At 37.0% G+C, this 20,025-nt stretch overlaps 1 protein-coding gene across 1 annotated transcript; it reads right to left on the bottom strand.

The window, feature by feature from the left end:
* Window positions 1-431: 431 nt before the first annotated feature.
* Window positions 432-8,097, bottom strand: LOC139726042 (uncharacterized). Its single transcript, XM_071637124.1, has 5 exons — window positions 7,851-8,097; window positions 6,577-6,744; window positions 2,235-2,402; window positions 1,617-1,752; window positions 432-538 (listed from the first exon to the last, which is right to left on the bottom strand). The coding sequence occupies exons 1-5, from the start codon at window positions 7,938-7,940 to the stop codon at window positions 432-434; spliced, it is 669 nt and encodes a 222-aa protein (XP_071493225.1). The 5' UTR covers window positions 7,941-8,097.
* Window positions 8,098-20,025: the final 11,928 nt, after the last annotated feature.

A 20,025-nucleotide genomic window follows, 5' to 3' on the forward strand; every position in this document is an offset into this window, starting at 1 on the left:
CATATTGTTAAAACACAAATACATAAATATTGCACACTGATAAATGTAAATAACTCGAAACCTCAAAAGTTTCAATTGGTAAAATATTGGAGTAGTATGGGCATAATAATCACTGTGATTTATGGAACGAATAAGCTTCTTTTGAAGCAATGATATTCTATTTACATTTGACATACTGGAATTGGCCCATATTACCGAACAATAGTTCAAATGCGGAAGAATTAAGGTATTATACAATGTAATCAAAATATTTTTAGGTAAGAATTTCAATCTGGTAAGAACTCTAAAATTTTTTGCTAATTTGTTGCAGATGACTCGAGTGTGCTCGAGTCATACTCGAGGTATCACATTGGACATAAACCAAGTACAATACCCTTGATCCTGATGCTGATGCTACAAGGGCAGAAAAGAAATCATCTGTCATGCCGACATCATGGAGCTCCAGCATTACGAGGTTTGGCATGGTGCAGGTCATCTCGCCGAAGGCCAATGACGCAGTACCCCAATTTGCAGATCCTACTGTTGTAGTTATTGAGAGCTGTATAGTGAAGTATCGGAAGAGGATATAGAAAACAAACGAAAACATGAAGTACGGACGTGGGATGACGTAGCAGAAGTTTATATCTTTTTCTCAAAAAACACAATTTCCGGATAACAAGGATGAAAATCTCACATCTGCGCATTCATGGCATTAGAACTCTCAAAAGGAAAATCCATCTTTATTCCTGAAACATCCATCCAAAGGTAGGAAACTGTCGTGTTGTTTTTTTTTTTTTTCGGTCACATCTTTCGTCGAGCTATCCTAAAACAAACTGAATTCGATCAAAAGAAATGACATGCTGTGAAAAATTAAAAAAGAAGGCGTATGTATCGGCGCCATTGTGACAGTTTTTGGAAACCTGAACATTTTATAATTAGTAAAGATATATATATATATATATATATATATATATATATAATGTCAGAAGTGGCAAGAGACGATTCTCTGAGACTTCCTCAAGAAGCATGTTCCAAAACCTTTAATATCACCATCACTTCACTAGAATTTCATTCGGACTCTTGAATTGTCTTTTTTTCACTGATACTATTGCTACGGTTGATTATTCAAAGCAATAGGACGACAAACGAGAAAATGAGAAAGACTTACATATGGAAAATGTTATTCCATTATACGTTTCTAAACTAGCTGCACACAAATTTCCGCAAGTTCCCCATTTTCAGAAATGAGACAAGAATACAAACAGAGACATTAAAATTACCATCGTTACATCATGATAAGATTAGTTTTAGTAACTTTCTAAAAGATGAGCCTTAACTTGATTGAATTTGTGTGATTGTGCTGGTATTGTGAAAAACCAAATCAATAGGAGATATGTAACGCGGTGATATCATCGCATCATGTCACTTTCACATTTGATTTTTGTGGAAGTCATGGGATCGTGAAACTATTTTGAAATTCCCTGAATTAATCTCTCAAAGCAAAAGTGTCATTCCGTTTTCATTTTCATTTTAGTTTTTACCTTAGTCTCTAGTCATTACTTCTAGGGGAAAATACAATGAAAGAAAACACAATTACGGAATTACCCGTGGTCGTCCTGCTTCTAATGGAGAACAACCGGCCTCAAACACGTATGGTCTGACGTATGCCCACTCCAGAGTCTTGAAATGCGGCATTGTGCAGATACTCTTGACGTAGGCTTGCCATGCATCGGCCGACATGACAGACCCCCCATAGTGATGCAATGACTGAAGCTATGCCGAATCGTAGTAGGATTACGTCAAGATATATGAATATGGAATGAAAATTGATATATTTTTCTATATCTCACTAGATAAACGATAAGTCAATTTCACATGCACCTTGGATGACATATAAACAAGTAACTTGAAAATGAAATCCCCCAGAAAAGCAAAATACTTTACATCACTTTTTTTTTAAAGAATGATAACAAGGTAGCAGTAATTAATCTTTCAGGACAGTTTTTCTTAATAGTCTGCGTTATTGACCAAAAACCAAATTACATATTGCTCTAGTGGTATATTCCGAGAAAAAGGATCTACATGTACAGTATCATTGATCCACATATATAATTATTGTGAACTGAGTCGAGTTACGTAGTCATTACCGACAGCAATGTCGTCCAAACATACAAAATCTAACATTTCTTTTCTGTCATTGTCTCGCGTCGTCTCTACGATAATACAATGAATAACAAACAAATACAATGAGATACCCTTGCTCTCGATGCTGATGTCTTGAGGGCGAGAAAGAAATCGTCTGCTATCTTGGCTGCCCGTAGCTCAAGAGTCTGAAGGTTTGGCATGGTGCAGATACCCTTAGCGTAGGCCTCTGATGCCGCAGGCGATATACCAGGCCCTCCAGCGTGGCGCATTAAGTCCAGCTATATATACGTATATAGTAGGAGGGTGAAATTCACGGAAAATTGTTTTAAAAAAAAACACACACACACAGTTGTGATTGAATGATTGACAGCTTTTCTCCTGAAGTAAGTCAAATACCACGAAATCCCCTATACAAATCGTATGGTAAGTCGCGTATTTGTTTCAGGCAGGTGTGCAGTATCGTATGAGGATATACATGTAAATGTGACCCTGCACCACAAAGCCAACAAAAAGTCGCCAGACATGAATTTTTAGTTAAGGGCAGATTCTTATAGAACTAACTTTAAGCTTTCAAATGATGTATAACTCAATTCAAATGGACTTCCCTAACCTATCCAAATACTGGCAAGAAAGCACACACTCTGGAAAAGTGTGAACCGTGGAAGGAGGCTCTGAAGTACAGGGTCTATTAAAGCGCTTAATCTTTCACCAAGCCGCGCCAGCTCTGCGATGAAAGGGACAAAACACAGGTCAACCACCGGAGCAACAACATGAAGGAATTGTCAGATTAAGCTGAAATTGAGCATGTTCTATTAACACATTCTGTCCAATTTTCGAAGCATTATATAGCATCTTCCTTTCAAAAGTTATTAGACTTGAAAGTGAAGGGTGTGCCAAGGATTTCAACAAATGAAAAGGGGTCTCTATTAAAGACATACCTGATCATTTTACTCTCCCCCAATAGGGTAGAAGAACAATTGTTGAAAGCACACTTTCCCAATCATGTTGTGATCCAAAACTATAGAATAATGAAGAAGAACGATAGCTCTCTTAGGAAATATGAAAAAAAAAATACAGATTGACTTAGTTGACCCATTTCTCCTCTTTTGGGTCCTCACGAAAAAGCAAGGGGTGCGACTTTTTATTTGTTTTGTGATGCACGGTCATACTATATATATATATATATATATATATATATATATATATATATATACATAAATATATAATAATGCTTATGCTGACACCTTCGAGCTTGAGAGTCTGAATGTTTGACATGGTATGAGGTGAGTTTGGAGTAAGCCTTGACTGCACGAGACCGGGATCTTTGATATAACTCGACGTTTTTATACCCCTCCCTCTCATTCACACATGCAGGGTATACTATGCGATAATGATTCCGGCTGAATTCAGATTCTGAATGTTTGGTATATTTCACTTACAGGTGCTTTTGACACAGGTCTGGGCCGCACCAAGATGTATAATATAGATCCTGTAATGAGGACTTTTTGATTGTAGCTAAGGAGCGAAATAGGGATGGTATGAAACACAGATGAAAACATCCATCACTTCAGTAAGTACATAAGATGTTATTGCCTCAATAAAGTCTTACATCAAATTGTGGACATAAATATTTACTAAATTTGTGTGCAAAAAGAATATTTCTTCCATTAAACATTGGTCAGAGTAGTATTAATCAACTAGGGAGTGACATCTATAGGTATAGAAAAAGGGCAGTAAATTTTGTTTCATCACTGTTCATGGGATGTATGACATTTATGACATTGTCGACTAATTGATTTTCATAAGGACTTACCACCATCACCATTGCTTTGTAGAATTGATGTGACATTTAGAGTAAGGGGCGTCATGAGTGTGTGTGTTTTTTTAAGGGGGGGGGGTGCGTTTTGACACCAAATGTAACCTGCGAGATTTTTTATTCATTGGTTCCTGTATCATCATGTACAGCTGTACATGCACACTCTGCATATTATACATGTATACATACATTGCCGGTGGCACATATTCATAAGCAAAAGTTATTTCTAAAGTATTTTTCTACATTGCCTTTACAATGTACACATATATTGGGTTGTAAAATTGTGCGATCTGGTGCACACTTGATAGAGTATTATCATACTTAAAGACATATGGGATACCAATTGTCATGGGAAATTTACACTTACTTTACGTATGGAACTGAAAATTAACCACGGTTGAATTAAAGACACACGGTGACACACACACACAGTCACACAAACACAAACACACCAACACACACAAATACTGGAGGGAGATTTAAGGGAATTTGATTTTCGAACGAACATGTGCAACGAAGAAACAAAACAAAACACAGCAATATGACTTTTTTTTTTAACCACGTTCTGGGGACAAAATAGAATACATGTACTCTAATGCAAAGGGCACCTATATCATGCACATACTGCCCTTGTAGATTGACTAACAAGCAATTAATGATAATAGATTTTACATTATGTAATAATATGCCCTATATACATTTTTAATATTATTAATGATATCAGTGTGTGCCTAAAATCACCCATACATACGCCCACACACACATTACTTAATATAGATTATGCCCCGAAATCACTGCCTCTCTTATTCTTTTTAACCAAATTCAATGGACAACACCATGAAATGTACTGTTCTGTTTTACTTTCCCTTAGAAATACTATTTGGATTCATATTCATTTGTTTTCATGATCAACAGATTATAATACTCAAATAACAGTCCATTTTTGAAGATTTTGAAGTACGGTCTATGTCCTAAAGTACAAAATAATACCTTTTAAATGATATATCGGTCACTACATATAAAGGTATATTTTTGAAGTTATGGTCAAAAGAATCAAATTTTTTCGTATTATTCTTTTTATTTTTCTTGACCTTTAATCGCAAATATCTCCATTTGACAAATATGGACTTATCGGTTTTTGCAAACAAACTCTTCACATAATCCTATATTGATATAATTAATTGAGTATATGAATATAAGAACGACCCAAGTCCATGGAAGATCATTTCGAGTAAGCTAAAAAAAACTGCATATCTTTTTTATTTGTCCAATAATATTCTATTTAACTGTGATGAGAAGGCAACATTGTATATACAAATTAGAACATACATTATTATGACAATTAACATTTACATTAATTGTGGAGAGGCCATTTTGTGTGGTGGACTTGGGTCGTTCTTTGATTCATATACATGATGTTTTGCTATAGAGATGGGAGAAGGATGAGAGAGGGCGCTATTATATGAATGTAAGAATGACCCAAGTCCTTCATTCTTACATTAATATAAGATTTAACTCATTCATTTCAGGCACTTCCGGGGGTAATTAGGATTTATCATTTATACACAAGATGAGTCCATGCATAAGCTATAATTTCCCATGTCAAACTGAATTTGGCCAAAAATTGGACTTGGGTCGTTCTTATATTCATATACTCAATTAGGATTTCACATTTTCATTGGGAAATTGTGTAATGTATTGCGGTTGATCAGAAGCACAAAAAGCCGTTTAGAAATAGTCATTTCAAGCAAATCTCAATGAATTTGATTGGTATATTCCCAGACACAGAGTATAATTGGCTGCTAATCGGTATCTTGATTTTTGGTGAATATGAGGGATCGCTCTTTAAAGGTTATTTCTTCTACTAATTTTTGTCACAATAATCCATAATCAATAAAGAATCTTTCATTTTAACACATTTTTAGCACGTTTAGCATATGACTTTCTCTGCATAATCCATATTCCAGCGGGTATTTTCAGATTTAAAATTCAACACTTCTGGTGAATTTCGAAAGAAGGGGGGGGGGTCCTATAAAAAAGGGAAAAAGGCAACTACTTGACTAACTTGAAGCTTAATTAACATCTGCTAATGATTAACGCCAACTTTCAAAGCAGTAGCACTATTATTTCAAAAGATATGAGAGTTGAAAGTGAAGCGTACGGACAGTGTCTTTCAGAAATGAAAAGCGGACTCCAAAAGACACACCAAATCACACTATTCTATCAGAAATGTTTGACAAAAACTGCTTAAACACAGTTTCCCTTTGGATTTATGATCCCAATCTTTTGTATATGCAGAAGAGAGACCTGCTCTTACAGAAAATATCGAAAACGCAAGATTGGCTGGGTTGACCCATTTCACCTACTTTCAGTCCTCACACACAAAAAAAAGAGCGTGCTATTTTGTTTTTGTTTTAGTGATGCACGCGCGGTCACTGTTATAACAAATTAAATCTCAATGTGTTAAGGCTTTTATCATTGAAACTCTTCGTTTGTACTAGACTATTTTTTTTTAAAATTACAGTCAACATTATCATGCATGGTGTTGTTTTACTACTATTGAAAACAAATATCAGCTCTTTGGTCCACTCTCCGTATTATCCTGGAGAAAAAAAAAATAATACATTGTAAGATACCCTTGCTCCTGATGCTGATTCGGCGAGAGCGATGTAGAAATCATCTGTGATGCTGACTTCCTCTAGCTCAAGATTCGTAAGGTTTGGCATTGTGCAGACACTCTTGGCGTAGGCTTCTGATGCAGCAGCCGAGATATCAGGTCCTTCATAGTGTTTGAGTGATTCCAGCTGTGCAGTACAGAAAGAGCGTGATCTATATGAAATACTACGGGAAGACGATAGTGGGAAGATAATACCTCATTGTTTTTATCCCTCCTCCCCTCACACACACCCACCCACACACACACGCACACACCCTGACACAAACACGTTAACAAAGAGTACATATTATAGAATAAGGATCCCGACCGATTGGCGTGGAGACTTCTAACAATTTTCATTCTAAAGACATCATGTAGCATTGTGGTCGCATAACTAAGTTTGAAGAAAACAACAACCTACACCACAAGTAAAAATCCATGAATTTAGATTCTTAATGCTTGGCATGTAACAGACGCCTTTTTACACAAACCTTGGCGGCACCAAAAGGTAGATCATGAAATGAAGACTAACGGTTTGTAGATGCAAAGCGAAAGGGATGGGAAATGGGAATGATGTAAATCACAGATGAAAACACTAATTAGATAAGATGACATTGCCTCAATAAACTCTTCCATTTAATTTTTGCAAATAAAATCTTCACTAAGTTTATGTAAAAAAAATAATCCTACTGAACAAACCACTCTGATCCACATTGGTCAGAGTAAAGTACATGTATCATCTAAGGAGTGACGACTACAGGTATAAAGGAAAGGCGGTTATTTGTGTCCGATGGGATGTATGAAACTATGACATCATCGACTAATCGATTTTCATAAGGACTTACCACCATCGTCATTGTTTTGGATAGAATTGATGTGACATTTTCAGTGGTAATAACGTAGATTGGCACGTAATAACAATACCCAAGTGGTTGATTTATTGTGCTATGATTTCTACCGGATATTGAGAGACTATGCCAGTATATTATCGAACGAATCGATGTTCGTATGAGTTCACCTGAAGGAACCGTTGCTTTGTAATGATACCTTAGCATGTTACGACTTTAATAATGTTATTGAAATTCTTAGTTTCTTTTTGAACGACTTGTTAGAATATTTGTGTTTTAATTACAATCAACCATTTCATCCATTCTGCATTTTTATTACTATGGAAAACAAATATCTGCTCTTTGGTCCACTCTGCGTATCACCCTGGAGAAAAGAAAAGAAAAAGATGTATGCATTGTTAGATACCCTTGCTCCTGATGCTGATTCGAGGAGAGCGAGGTAGAAATCGTCTGTGACGTCGACATCTACTAGCTCCAGATTCGTAAGGTTTGGCATGGTACAGACACTCTTAGCGTAGGCCTCTGATGCAGCAGCCGAAATGTCAGGTCCTTTATAGTGTTTGAGTGATTCCAGCTGTGCAGAACAAGAGGAGGGTAAGAAATGATATGAAATACTATGGGAAGTCCATACAGTGGGAAGATAATACCCCAAAGTTTTCATTCCTTATCCCCCTCCCACACACACAAACACGAACAACGCACAAGCACACAAACAAAGAGTACATACTATGGAATAAGGATCCCGACCGATTGGCATGGTGACTTTCAACACTGTTCATTCTAAAGACATCATGTAGCATTGTGGTCACATAACTGTAAGTTTGAAGAAAACAACAAACTAAACCAGGAGTAAAAATCCATGAATTTAGATTCTTAACATGCTTAATGCTTGACATTAACAGGCGCCTTTTTACACAAACCTTGGCGGCACCAAGAGGTAGATCATGAAATGAAGACTAACGGTTTGTAGATGTAAAGCTAAAGGGATGGGAATTATGTAAAACTCAAATGAAAACACATATTACTTCAGTAAGTAGATAAGATGGGTGCCCGTCACGAAACCGACACCCACGAGTCATACAGCCCACAAGTTATAAAGCTCACAAGTCATACAGCCCACGAGTCATACAGCTCATAAGTCATACAGCCCACCAGTTATACAGCCCACGATTTCGACACCGAGTAAAGCCCACGAGTTCGACATCAAGTAAAATAAGCCCAGGAGTTATACGGCTCATGAGTTCGACATTACGCACATAAGGCTCATGAGACCGACACTAAGCAAACAAAGCCCACGAGACCGACACTACACTTAAAAGGCCCACGAGACCGACGCTACGCGTGCAAGGCTCACGAGACCGACATTACGCATAAGAGGTTCACGAGACGGACACTATTAAAGAAGGCCCACGAGACCGACAGGATGAACAGCGCCACCTATAGACCAATAATTTGTATAGGGTGTCCTGATAATGGCATAAGAAGATAGAGAGATGGAAAAGAAGAGTTGCCAGGGTGTTACCCCATCAGTTGCCCCCCACTCCCTGAAATGATCAGGATCTTTAATTGTGTTTGCGTGGGTGTGTGTTGTGAAAATATAAACACAATTCAGTAAATGTGTGCAACAGATCTTTCCATAATAAACCTGCGAGGGTGTTGATTTAGTATTAATAAAAAAAAAATAAGGTAATCGTCTATTTAAGGTAGCGTTAGGGATTAGGAAAAAACAAGATGCATCCTGAAAACAGCTATTGCATTTCAAAAAAAAATGTACTGTTTGGAGGAGAATAACACAAGCCACAAGTCGAGGTGAATCCCTGCTTTATAAAACGTTTTAATCAGTTGAATTACATTATAGTTACAGAGATAATTAAAAACAGATATTACTCCAAAACGTCTAAGCAGGAGGGTAGGATACTTTATAGCCTAAGTAACTAGTAAATCGAGAAAGAGAAGAGGTAAAAAGTACATCCTGTCCATCTTCTAGCTAAAAACTGGGAAAGCATATTGAAAATAGCACAATGGAATTATCAAAGCTCTAAAATCAATCCATACATCGTTCTTGCCATCTTTTATTAATTCATTTGTGTGTTTTTTTTTCTTCTTTTTTTTTTTGGAGGGGGCATGCAGAATACAATTCCATTCTTCTAATTGATAACAATATCACTCACTGATAGACCTCCACCCTAGAAGTATGTAGAAGTACATATCTGATGTCGTTCATAATTATGTAGATGGTTACCATCTTGCACTTGATAGCGTGACAAAATTGCACCCGCCAGTATATTATTTTCCCGTTCATGGAACACCCTGTACAGGTAATTGACATGTAGATGGCGCTGTTTATCCTGTCGGTCTCGTGGGCTTTCTTTGCTTAATGTCGGTCTCGTGAGCCTTTTTTGCTTAGTGTCGGTCTCGTGGGCCTTCTTTGCATACTGTCGGTCTCGTGGCTTTCTTTGCTTAGTGTCGGTCTCGTGAGACTTTATTGCTTAGTGTTGGTCTCGTGGGCTGTAGTGTCGGTTTCATGAGCCTTTTGTGCGTAGTGTCGAACTCATGGGCTGTATGATTCCCGAGCCGTATAACTCGTGGGCTGTATGACTCATGAACCTATCATTGATGTCGGTCTCGTGGACCGTATGACTCGTGGGTGTCGGTCTCGTGGGATGACCCCGATAAGATGACATTGCCTCCATAAACTCTTCCATTTAATTTTGCACATAAAATCTTTAATAAAATACTGTAAGAAAAGACATTTACTAGTAATACTTTTGAACAAAACACTACCATCCACATTGGTCAGAGTAGTATCATGTAACTAAGGAATGACGCCTATAGCTACATGGATAAAGGAAAGGCGGTTATTTGTGTTTCTTGGGATGCATGGAACTATGTTATTATCGACTAATCGATTTTCATAAGGACACACTACTATCACCATTGCTTTGTAGAAATGATGTGACATTTAGAGTGGTATTAAGTAGCAATGACACATATGCAAGTGGTTAATTTTTCTTCTTTTTTTGTGCTATAATTTTTACGGGATAATTATTGTGAGACTATGCCAGCATACCATCGACCGAATAGATTTTCGTATCAGTACACCGAGGAATCATTGCTTTGTTATCACAGATTAACCTCAGCATGTTAAGATAATTACCATATACCGTTGAAACTCTTAGTTTCACTTTGAGGGACATATTATTATTAATTTTTTAAATGACTTGCGACCTTATAATACATTGTGTCGTTCTATTCATATGGAAAATAAATGGCTCTTTGGTCGACTCTCCGTTATGACCCTCCAGAGGAAAAAATAATAATGCATTGCAAGATACCCTTGTTCCAGATGCTGATTCGGCAAGAGCGAGGTAGAAATCGTCTGTGATCCTGGCATCCGCTAGCTCCAGAGTTTTAAGGTTTGACATGGTGCAGATAATTTCTGCCAAGGCTCTTGATCCAACAACAGAAGTTGCAGATAATTCTATTGAGAGCTATGTCGCATCACAGGACGATGTAAAAGTACACGTAAAATGAAAGAATTAGTATTCAATTTGATGTAAAAGCACTGTATATATTTTATCCCTACCCATTCAAGATATATATATAAATACGAGACATGAAACTCGTCACTGAAGACGAGTTGGTGATACGCTGGAGTGACATAAGGTACCGGTCATCCGTGATCGACAACGAAAAGAATGTACGCTGGATTGACATAGGATACCTGTCATCCGTGATCGACAACGAAAAGAATGTGATATAGCTACTTGAGGTTATAAGAATGAAGTTGAATTTGTTGTACCTACATAATTCAAATCATAGTTTTTCTGCCGGACAAACCTATCAGAAATTCCGTGCGTGTGCGAATCAGTCGATTTAAAGGCTTTCTGAGTACTTACATTATATTTACCAAGTGGTCATTGACACAAAGACACAAACAAATTGAAACATGACAATAATTTTTACTGTTTCAAAGATCATCTTGAATTTAACATTGGTCTTTTCAAGCATTCAGGACATTCGTGTAGCAATTAAATAAACCATGAAAGTTTTAGAATACTCATGAACAAGACACGGCCCAAACCACAGATTTTATTACATATATTAAATCCAAAGCGTTCCCTGTTTTTGTATCGTTTCACATGCAGTTTCAATTTACCATAAACTCTGCACGCAAGATTTACAACTGCACTAATTCACAAAATGTGAAGCGTTGAGAAATAAAAGGAGAAGGCCTACAGATTGTGATACAGTGCATTTTTTATATAAAGCTTGTCTTCCGTTATTTAATAAATTGAATTCTAATAAAGTTAACACACACGTCTATACAGCAATGCGAAAAAAATAGGAAACAAAAATTAGAAATATCTTGAAATAAGACTGAAATAGGAGATTACTTGTTTACAGGACACTTGCTATTATGAAAAGTTATCTAAAAAGAGTTACAGAAAAATAATTAAAAACAAAAGTGTCCTGCGAGCATCGATCCCTCAAATGCGTGCATGTGAAACCGTTACTCTAACTACTCGGCCACGGAACATTTACGGAAATGGTAAGAAAACAAAAACAATGTATAGATATAACACGAGGAAAAAGTCAATGCCCGCACAACAAACGTGGCCGCGTAAACATGTATTGTATTGCTAGACGGCAATGCGGCCTTGTAACGACTGATGGCGCTATGCCATTTCTGGCAACTGGGGAAAATAAGTCCCGTAGACATAACACGCAAAATCGGCTGCTTTTGCCTACCTTACCTTTAATCACAATTTTCAGTGTGTTGACATCATCAAATTACAAGACAAACATTTGGACTTGTAGGGTAATTGTTCAATGTACAATATATCCAAATTTGGGGTGATATTGAGCTAAAACAACCGAGATATAGGCAACTGAATGTCAGAAACAGTACCTCAAAAAATTTAATTCCACTTTTTTTATTTCAGATGACGATATGATGACGTCATCGAGTTTTCCTGGCAATATTGATACTTGAAATGTTATTTACAATTCATACGCTTTTGTAATATGCAATAAAAACATAGGGTTGCAGGACATTATTTAAAGAGCTATGGCGAAATAAACAAAGACATGTTTGTTTTTACTATAATTGCACATAGAGGTGCGCGCGGAATTTGCACTTTGACGCAATGTTATCGTCATGAAAAGTTTTATGTACTGAGATATTGATATGAGATATGTTGACTGAAAATTTCATGTTAACTGGTCATGTCATTGTTGAGACATTTTGTCCACAAAATTCGTCAGAAAGAAAGAAAGAAGAAGAAGAAGAAAACAAAAAAGGAAGATTCCGTTCAAACACAAGAGGTGATACGCCGGTAGCGTATCACCAAAAAAATATGTAAATGTACACATAAAATTGGAAAAAAAAATTAATCATTGCTAAAACGGCTAGAACACCTCGACATAGATTATATACCACGAAAAATAATGTTACGTTACATTTCTTCCATTGACTGTACTTACAGTGATTTCTAACACAATACCATATCTAATGTCACATATTGCACTTTCAATCAAAATGAGTTGAATAATTTCTGACATATTTCCCCGCTCTCCTGAAAGACATAGTGAAGTAAAATTAGAGAAGCACAAAGAAAGAAAAAACAAACTTGAAATACCGATGTTTGTTCCACTCGTGAAGGAGAAGAATAAGCCTGCCAGTCTCCGATATATGCCCGTTCAAGACTTAGAAGGTGTGACACTGCGCAGATGAATTGGACGAAGGCCTGCCATGTCGCAGCCGAGATGTCAGATCCTTCATGTTGACACAGTGATAGGACCTGCGCAGAACCGTCATGACCGTAGGGGGGACTCTCCCAAGTCTAATGCATAAAACAATGTTATACACTAAGAACATTTATTGTGCCATAGCAATGGGCATAATTTTGCTCTTTCCAAGCATTATTCTAGTCAATATCATCTATTTCACTACAAATCGAGATGAAATGAAACGGCACTTGGGCTAATCATGCATTTAGTGATATTTCTAAAGTACTACATTGTATTAAATGTAATAACACGTAGACATGAGGCACCTTAAAGGGACATTCCAGACGATTTTCATAATTTTACATCATGTAGTACATAAATTGACAACTCCATGAATAGATTTGTGGGATTTATTGTGGTTCTTAAGCAGAGAAACAATACTTTGAAAAACTTTAAACAAATTACACTGAACAAGGATGATGACATAGGAGGTTCACAGATTTTAGAAATGTTGCAGTGTAATTCCATTACAATACCGCTGGCTTTAGAGCTCATCTGTGTATAATCTATGCATGCCTTCTTTTGTTCTGCTTCCTTGAGCCCCAACTCATGCATTCTTATGGTGACTCTGACATGTCATCATCCTTGCTCATTGCAATTTGTCCTAAATTTTGAAAATATTCCTATTCTTCATCTTAATCATCACAAATTTTGAAAATCTGTCCTTAGTGTGAACAGAGACCCTGTTTACAGTGCGAGGCTCGGCCGGCGCGGCCGAGCCCGCCTTCATTTCGGTGTAAACGCGCAAAAGGCCAAATGCGGGGCCAAAATTGGCCGCACATTTTGGCCACGCTCTGGAGGACCTGGTCTCGGTCGCCGCCGAGCCGCGGCCGAGCCCGGCCTTTTCTCAGTGTAAACGAAAACTGGGCCAAATGCGCGGCCAATTTTAGTCTGGCTTCCAAACCCTCGAAAACTTCGGCAAAGGGACTGAAAACCAGACTATACCAAATTGCGTTTGTTTACAAGCAGACCGCCACTACGACAAAATATTGAAAGGTTTGAATGAAAAGCGCGGCCGAGCCCGGCAGTGTAAACGGACAAAATTGCGGGGCTCGGGCCCGCAATAGAGGCTGGGCTCGGCCGCGGCGCGGCCAAGCCCCGCACTGTAAACGGGGTCTAATTTATAGTTGTTCAAATGTAAAAAATGTGAAAATCATCCGGAGGTCTCCTTTAATGCCCACGCTACGCATATGCATTGGAATGATAAGTCCTACAAATCCGTATTTATATTCTATCATACAAAAAAAAAAAAAACGATAAAAATCAAATACTCTCAATCCTTCACTCTTAGGCCGTGTAGCAACAAACGCGTAGTCACAGATCTATAAGGACAGCTGGTTTTCATATGTCACATTATTGACAAGAAAACTATTATTTTCAGTGTAATGAGTGAAGAAAGGGGGTTTACATGTGGGATATATAAGACACACAATGTCATACAAACTCATGTTTTGTTCGTATGTTAAATCCATTTGGCCTACAGTGCATATAAATTCATCTTATATTTCCATTCAACCTCCCCCCCCCCTATTCATGTTTATAATGTTTATTTCTTTATCACTCCATGTATTTGCTGTGACAAAAAGCTCAGGAAGACAAACCTGATAAATAGTGAAAGCTTCTAGAGTCCTACCATCCTGTGACTTACTTTGAATTGTGTGTCCCACCCTTTTACACGGATACATAAATATCTACCCATTTCTCTATAATCCTTTTTAATATGGTGCGTCATTCCATAACCCGGATATTTTGGATATCACAAAGGGAAGAAAGAAACGCGTACAAATCCGACTTTGGCGAAACTATCTTTACAGTATGGAGAAGTCTATTCTTTAAAAAATGAAATAAATTTCTGTGTATGAAAGTAGAAACACCGCCTAACATCTATCAAATACAAATCTTCCCCAACCCCCTCCTCCCAAAATACGCGATATTATACAGCTTGTGTGACGATGCATTACATACCGCTCTATGTATGTATATGTATGTATATATATATATTATATACATTGTTTATTATTTATTTATTTATTTCTAATCTTTGATGATTTCAAAGACGACATCATTCACAGGAAATAATTCAATAGTGAAAGCCAGTGATCACTAATTATGTGATCGTCACCAATATCAACCTGTCGTGAAAACATGAACATCCTACACTATTACTGTTTTATTCAATGTTGATAACAGTTTCATTTTTATTTCTTGGAGCAGTTAATGGGATGCGACTTCAGCATGATGTTTTTCTTGTTTTAATCGAAAAAAAAAAAATTAAATGGGTACTAAAGATTCCCTGTAGAAAGTAACTAACATCAAGCAAACACACACACACAAAATAATATACCCATAGTCCAAATGTTGATGCTGATGTTGTAAGGGAGACAGAGATATTGTCTGCTATGATGACATTCTTCAGCTCCAGATCCTGAAGCTTTGCCATGACGGAAATACTCTGAGCGTAGGCCTGTAATGCAGCAGCCGAGATAGAAGGTCCTCCAAAGTGTCTGATTGATTCCAGCTATTGTAGAATTGAAGGTAAAATAATACAGGTATTAATAATGATTACGATATCACATGCTCATAGAAGCTGACTTTGTGAGCATGAGATACCCCTATTATATCTCTAACATACATACATATGCACATGCATGATTACGCATATATATATATACATATATATATATATATATATATATATATATACATACATATACACACATGTAATATCTATATATACATATATTATGTTAAAATAAAGAAAGGGAAAACTGACATAGAAATAAATAATAAATAGTGAAAACTTTGAGAAAAGAAAACGGCTTTTCAACGGGATTCGAACCTGAGACCTCCGGATTACTTGTATACTAGACAGGTGCTCTATACCGACTGAGCTATTGAAAGCCCTATATAGTTCGGTGTTCTTCCCAAATTATTTATCTTTGCTCGTGTGGTCGAAAGCTACAATGTGTGTATGTGTGTCATATACAAGTGCAAAGAGTTTGTGAAGGATTCTTGAAAAAGTGCTCTATGCTAATGTATAGCAGAGCGTTATAGGCATTTACCATGGACACACGGAGACCGCTACCGACGGTTTCACGTCCTTCCACTGGACGATGAGTCCGCCTGAAGATCGTCCAGCGAAAGGACGTGAAACGCGTCGGTAGCGGTCTCTGTGCGCCCAAGGTATATGTATATATATATATATATATTATACACATTTCAACACACACCTTGGCGGCATGGAGAGGTAGATCATTAAATGAAGAGTTATGTATTGTAGCTGTGGAGCGAAGGGGGGGGGGGGGGATGATGTAAAACGCAGATGAAAACACCCATCACTTCCGGAAGTAGGTACAATGACATCGCCTCAATAAAGTCTTCCATTTAATTTTACATATAAAATCTTCACTAAGTTTTTAATTTTTTTTATTAAATTCAATTCTAGTGAAGAGACCACTACCATCCACATTTGTAAGAGTAGTACATGTACCATCCAAGGCGTGACGCCTATAGGATGTATGAAACTATGACATTATAGACTAATCCACCTTCATAAGAACTTACAATCATCACCATTGCTTTGAAGAATTGACGTGACATTTAGAGGGGTAATAATGTCGCAATGGCACATATTATGCAAGTGGTTGATTTATTGTGCTATGGCTTTTACGGGATAATTATTGTGAGACTATTCCAGTATACCATCGAACGAATCAAATATCGTATGAGTTCACCAAATAACCATTGCTATATCAAAACAGATTAAATTTCTGCATGGTATGACTTTTTTATTGAAATTCTTAGTTTTTTTTCTGTTCAACGACTTATTTTTTTGTTTTTGTTTAATGAATACGAAAAACAAATATCTGCTCTTCAGTTCACTCTCAGTTATTTTCCTGTGTGTGTGTATGTGTGTGTGTGTAGGGGGGGGGGGGTTAATACATTGTAAGATACCCTTGCTGCTGATGCTGATTCGGCGAGAGCTAGGTAGAAATCGTCTGTTATCCTGGCATCATTTAGCTCTAGAGTCCGAAGGTTTGGCATGGTGCAGATGATTTCTGCCAAGGCTCTTGATCCAACAATCGACATTGTAGCTAATTCCATTGATAGCTGCGATGTAGCATCACAGGAGGATATAAAAGAAGAGTTTGTTTGCAAAATCCGATAAGTCCATATTTGCCAAATGGAGATATTTGCGATTAAAGGTCAAGAAAAATAAAGAGAATAATAAGAAATGTTTTGCTTCTTTTGACCATAACTTCAAAAATGTACCTTTATATGTAGTGACCAGTATATCATTTAAAAGGTATTATTTTGTACTTTATGACAGAGACTGTACATCAAAATCTTCAAAAATGGACTTATCGGTTTTTGCAAACAAGCTCTTCAAAAGTATACGTAAAATGAAAGAACTAATATTCAAATTCATGTAAATGCACTGTATGTCTTTTATCCCTCCCCATTCACATTTTATCCCCTCCCCCCCCCCCCGCAAAAAAAAAAAAAGGTTTACAATGTAGACAGAAAAGTGGGAAAAGAAAATCATAAATTATCACTAAGACGACTGGAACACTTTGAAATTGATTATAAACCTAGAAGAATAATGTTACGTTATATTTCTTTCATTGACTGTCCGTACAATGATTAATAACACAATACCATAATCTGATGTCACATATTACACTTCCATTCAAAATGAGTTGACTAATTTCTGTGACATATTTCCCCACTCTCCTGAATGCCAAAGTGAAGTAATATTAGAGAAGCACAGAGAAAGAAGAAACAAACTTGAAATACCGATCTTTGTCCCACTCGTGAAGGGGAAAAATGAGCCTGAAACTCGCAGGGTCCCACTCTTGAAGGAGAAGGATAAACCCGTCCGATATATGCCCGTTCAAGAGTTTGAAAATGTGGAACTGCGCAGATGAATTGGACTAAGGCCTGCAATGTCGCAGCCAAGATGTCAGATCCTTCACGTTGACACGGTGATTGTAACTGTGCAGAACTGTAGAGGGGAGTCTCCGAAGTCTAATGCATAAAACAATGTTACACACTAAGGACATTTAATTTGCCATATCAATTGGCATAATTTTGCTTTTTCCGAGCACTATTCTAGTCAATATCATCTATTTCACTACAATCGAGATGAAATGAAACGACACTTGGGCTATGTAGGCCAGCGGATTGAGGCTGAATTTGGGGGTCAACTGGCAACTATCGTATAACAAACAAATTTTGTAATTTTTTGAAAGTATATGTCTTAACAAACTTACCAGTAAAATTTACCCAGAATTTCTGCGTCGGAACATGCCCAAATGACGTCATCAATATGGCCACCCCCAAACCAGAAAAATGAATAGGAATTTTAGGATATCTCAAGTGTTCATTATGCAACTGACATTAATCATGAGATAAGTTGCCAGTGTATGTATTTCTTATTTCCTGCCTTTCTACAAGCAAAATTGGGCCCATTTGTGACCTCTTTTTCAAAAAATCTGAGCCCAAATTAGGTCATTTCTATGGCAACTTTATGCTGAAAACATTGTTTTTTCTCAAACAAAAAATGCAACACCCTCTCAACGATAAACACCATTTTGAATTTATATAAGTATGTAAATTTGATTTGATTTGATTTGAATTTATTTTCCGTTAAAAGTCACATTACATAATTATAATCATTGCATAAACAAAATAGTACATAAAATGAACGGAAGGATAGTCCTACTCAGCTATGTTTGTCATAACACAGCTGTTTTCCAGAGGGGTCCTAGAAATAACAATGTTGTGATACACATAATGATAAAGATATGAATGATACATAATAATGAAGAATATCAATAAGTCTTAAATCAAACCAAAAAATGAAATTAAGATAAGAACAAAATGGAAACATACCTCTGACACCTACCAGTTGAATCAAATACATTGCAACCCCAATTATCCCATCATTATGACTCACCCTCCTCCCCCCGCCCAAAATATCCATAATATATATATATATATATATATATATATATATATATATATATACATTAAATTGACTAGAGTTGAGACATAACCTGTGAGAGACCATAGCTACCATGGTTACACTCAAACTTGCCTGTAGACATTATAACACAGCTGTCCAGATATCACAATTTTCATTATTAGTGGTGCATTATGTATATTCCATCTCAGTAGCTGGATTTTTTGTTGTTTTTCGTTTTGCATTTGGCACAATCATAAGACAATCTGACATTTCGTTCAAGCCAATTAGGCATAGAACATAGATTAAGTCAATTTCTCATAAGATGAGACCCTCCTCACCTCAGCCCCCACTCCCAATAAAAATGGTAAGTTCATGGCTGTTCCTTTCTTGCAGTCCTGTAGGGTGTTTCACCAAACTTCTCATTGGTTTCAGTTTCACTTCACTGGTTTCAGTCTCGCTATCTCACTTTTCTGATTGGTATGTTTCAGTCACGAGGACTTGCTAAGTGAAACTGAAAACACTAATTGACACTGATCTCACTGAAATCAATGTTGGTGAGACGGGTTTTGCATGGACTTCTGACCAAAGCAAGCTCATTATACTCGATGGACTACTACAATACTGTACTTCTGAAAGAAATGAAGCACTGTTAACAGAAACTGGATACACATTTTGTCGTAGATCACATTAGTCCAGTCAAAATAGGGTTTCACCACTACTAATTGCAGTAGGAAATTCCACTGCAGTGCTACTATGTCTTGTCATGGGCTCCTAAACACCTTACTCAAAGTCCCATGAAATCCAGTGGGGCAAAGTGGCT

The sequence above is a fragment of the Diadema antillarum genome, unplaced genomic scaffold, assembly GCF_040938485.1.
Source record: "Diadema antillarum isolate AM-2024a unplaced genomic scaffold, OU_Dant_1.0 seq00000076_RagTag, whole genome shotgun sequence".
NCBI lineage: Eukaryota > Metazoa > Echinodermata > Echinoidea > Diadematoida > Diadematidae > Diadema > Diadema antillarum.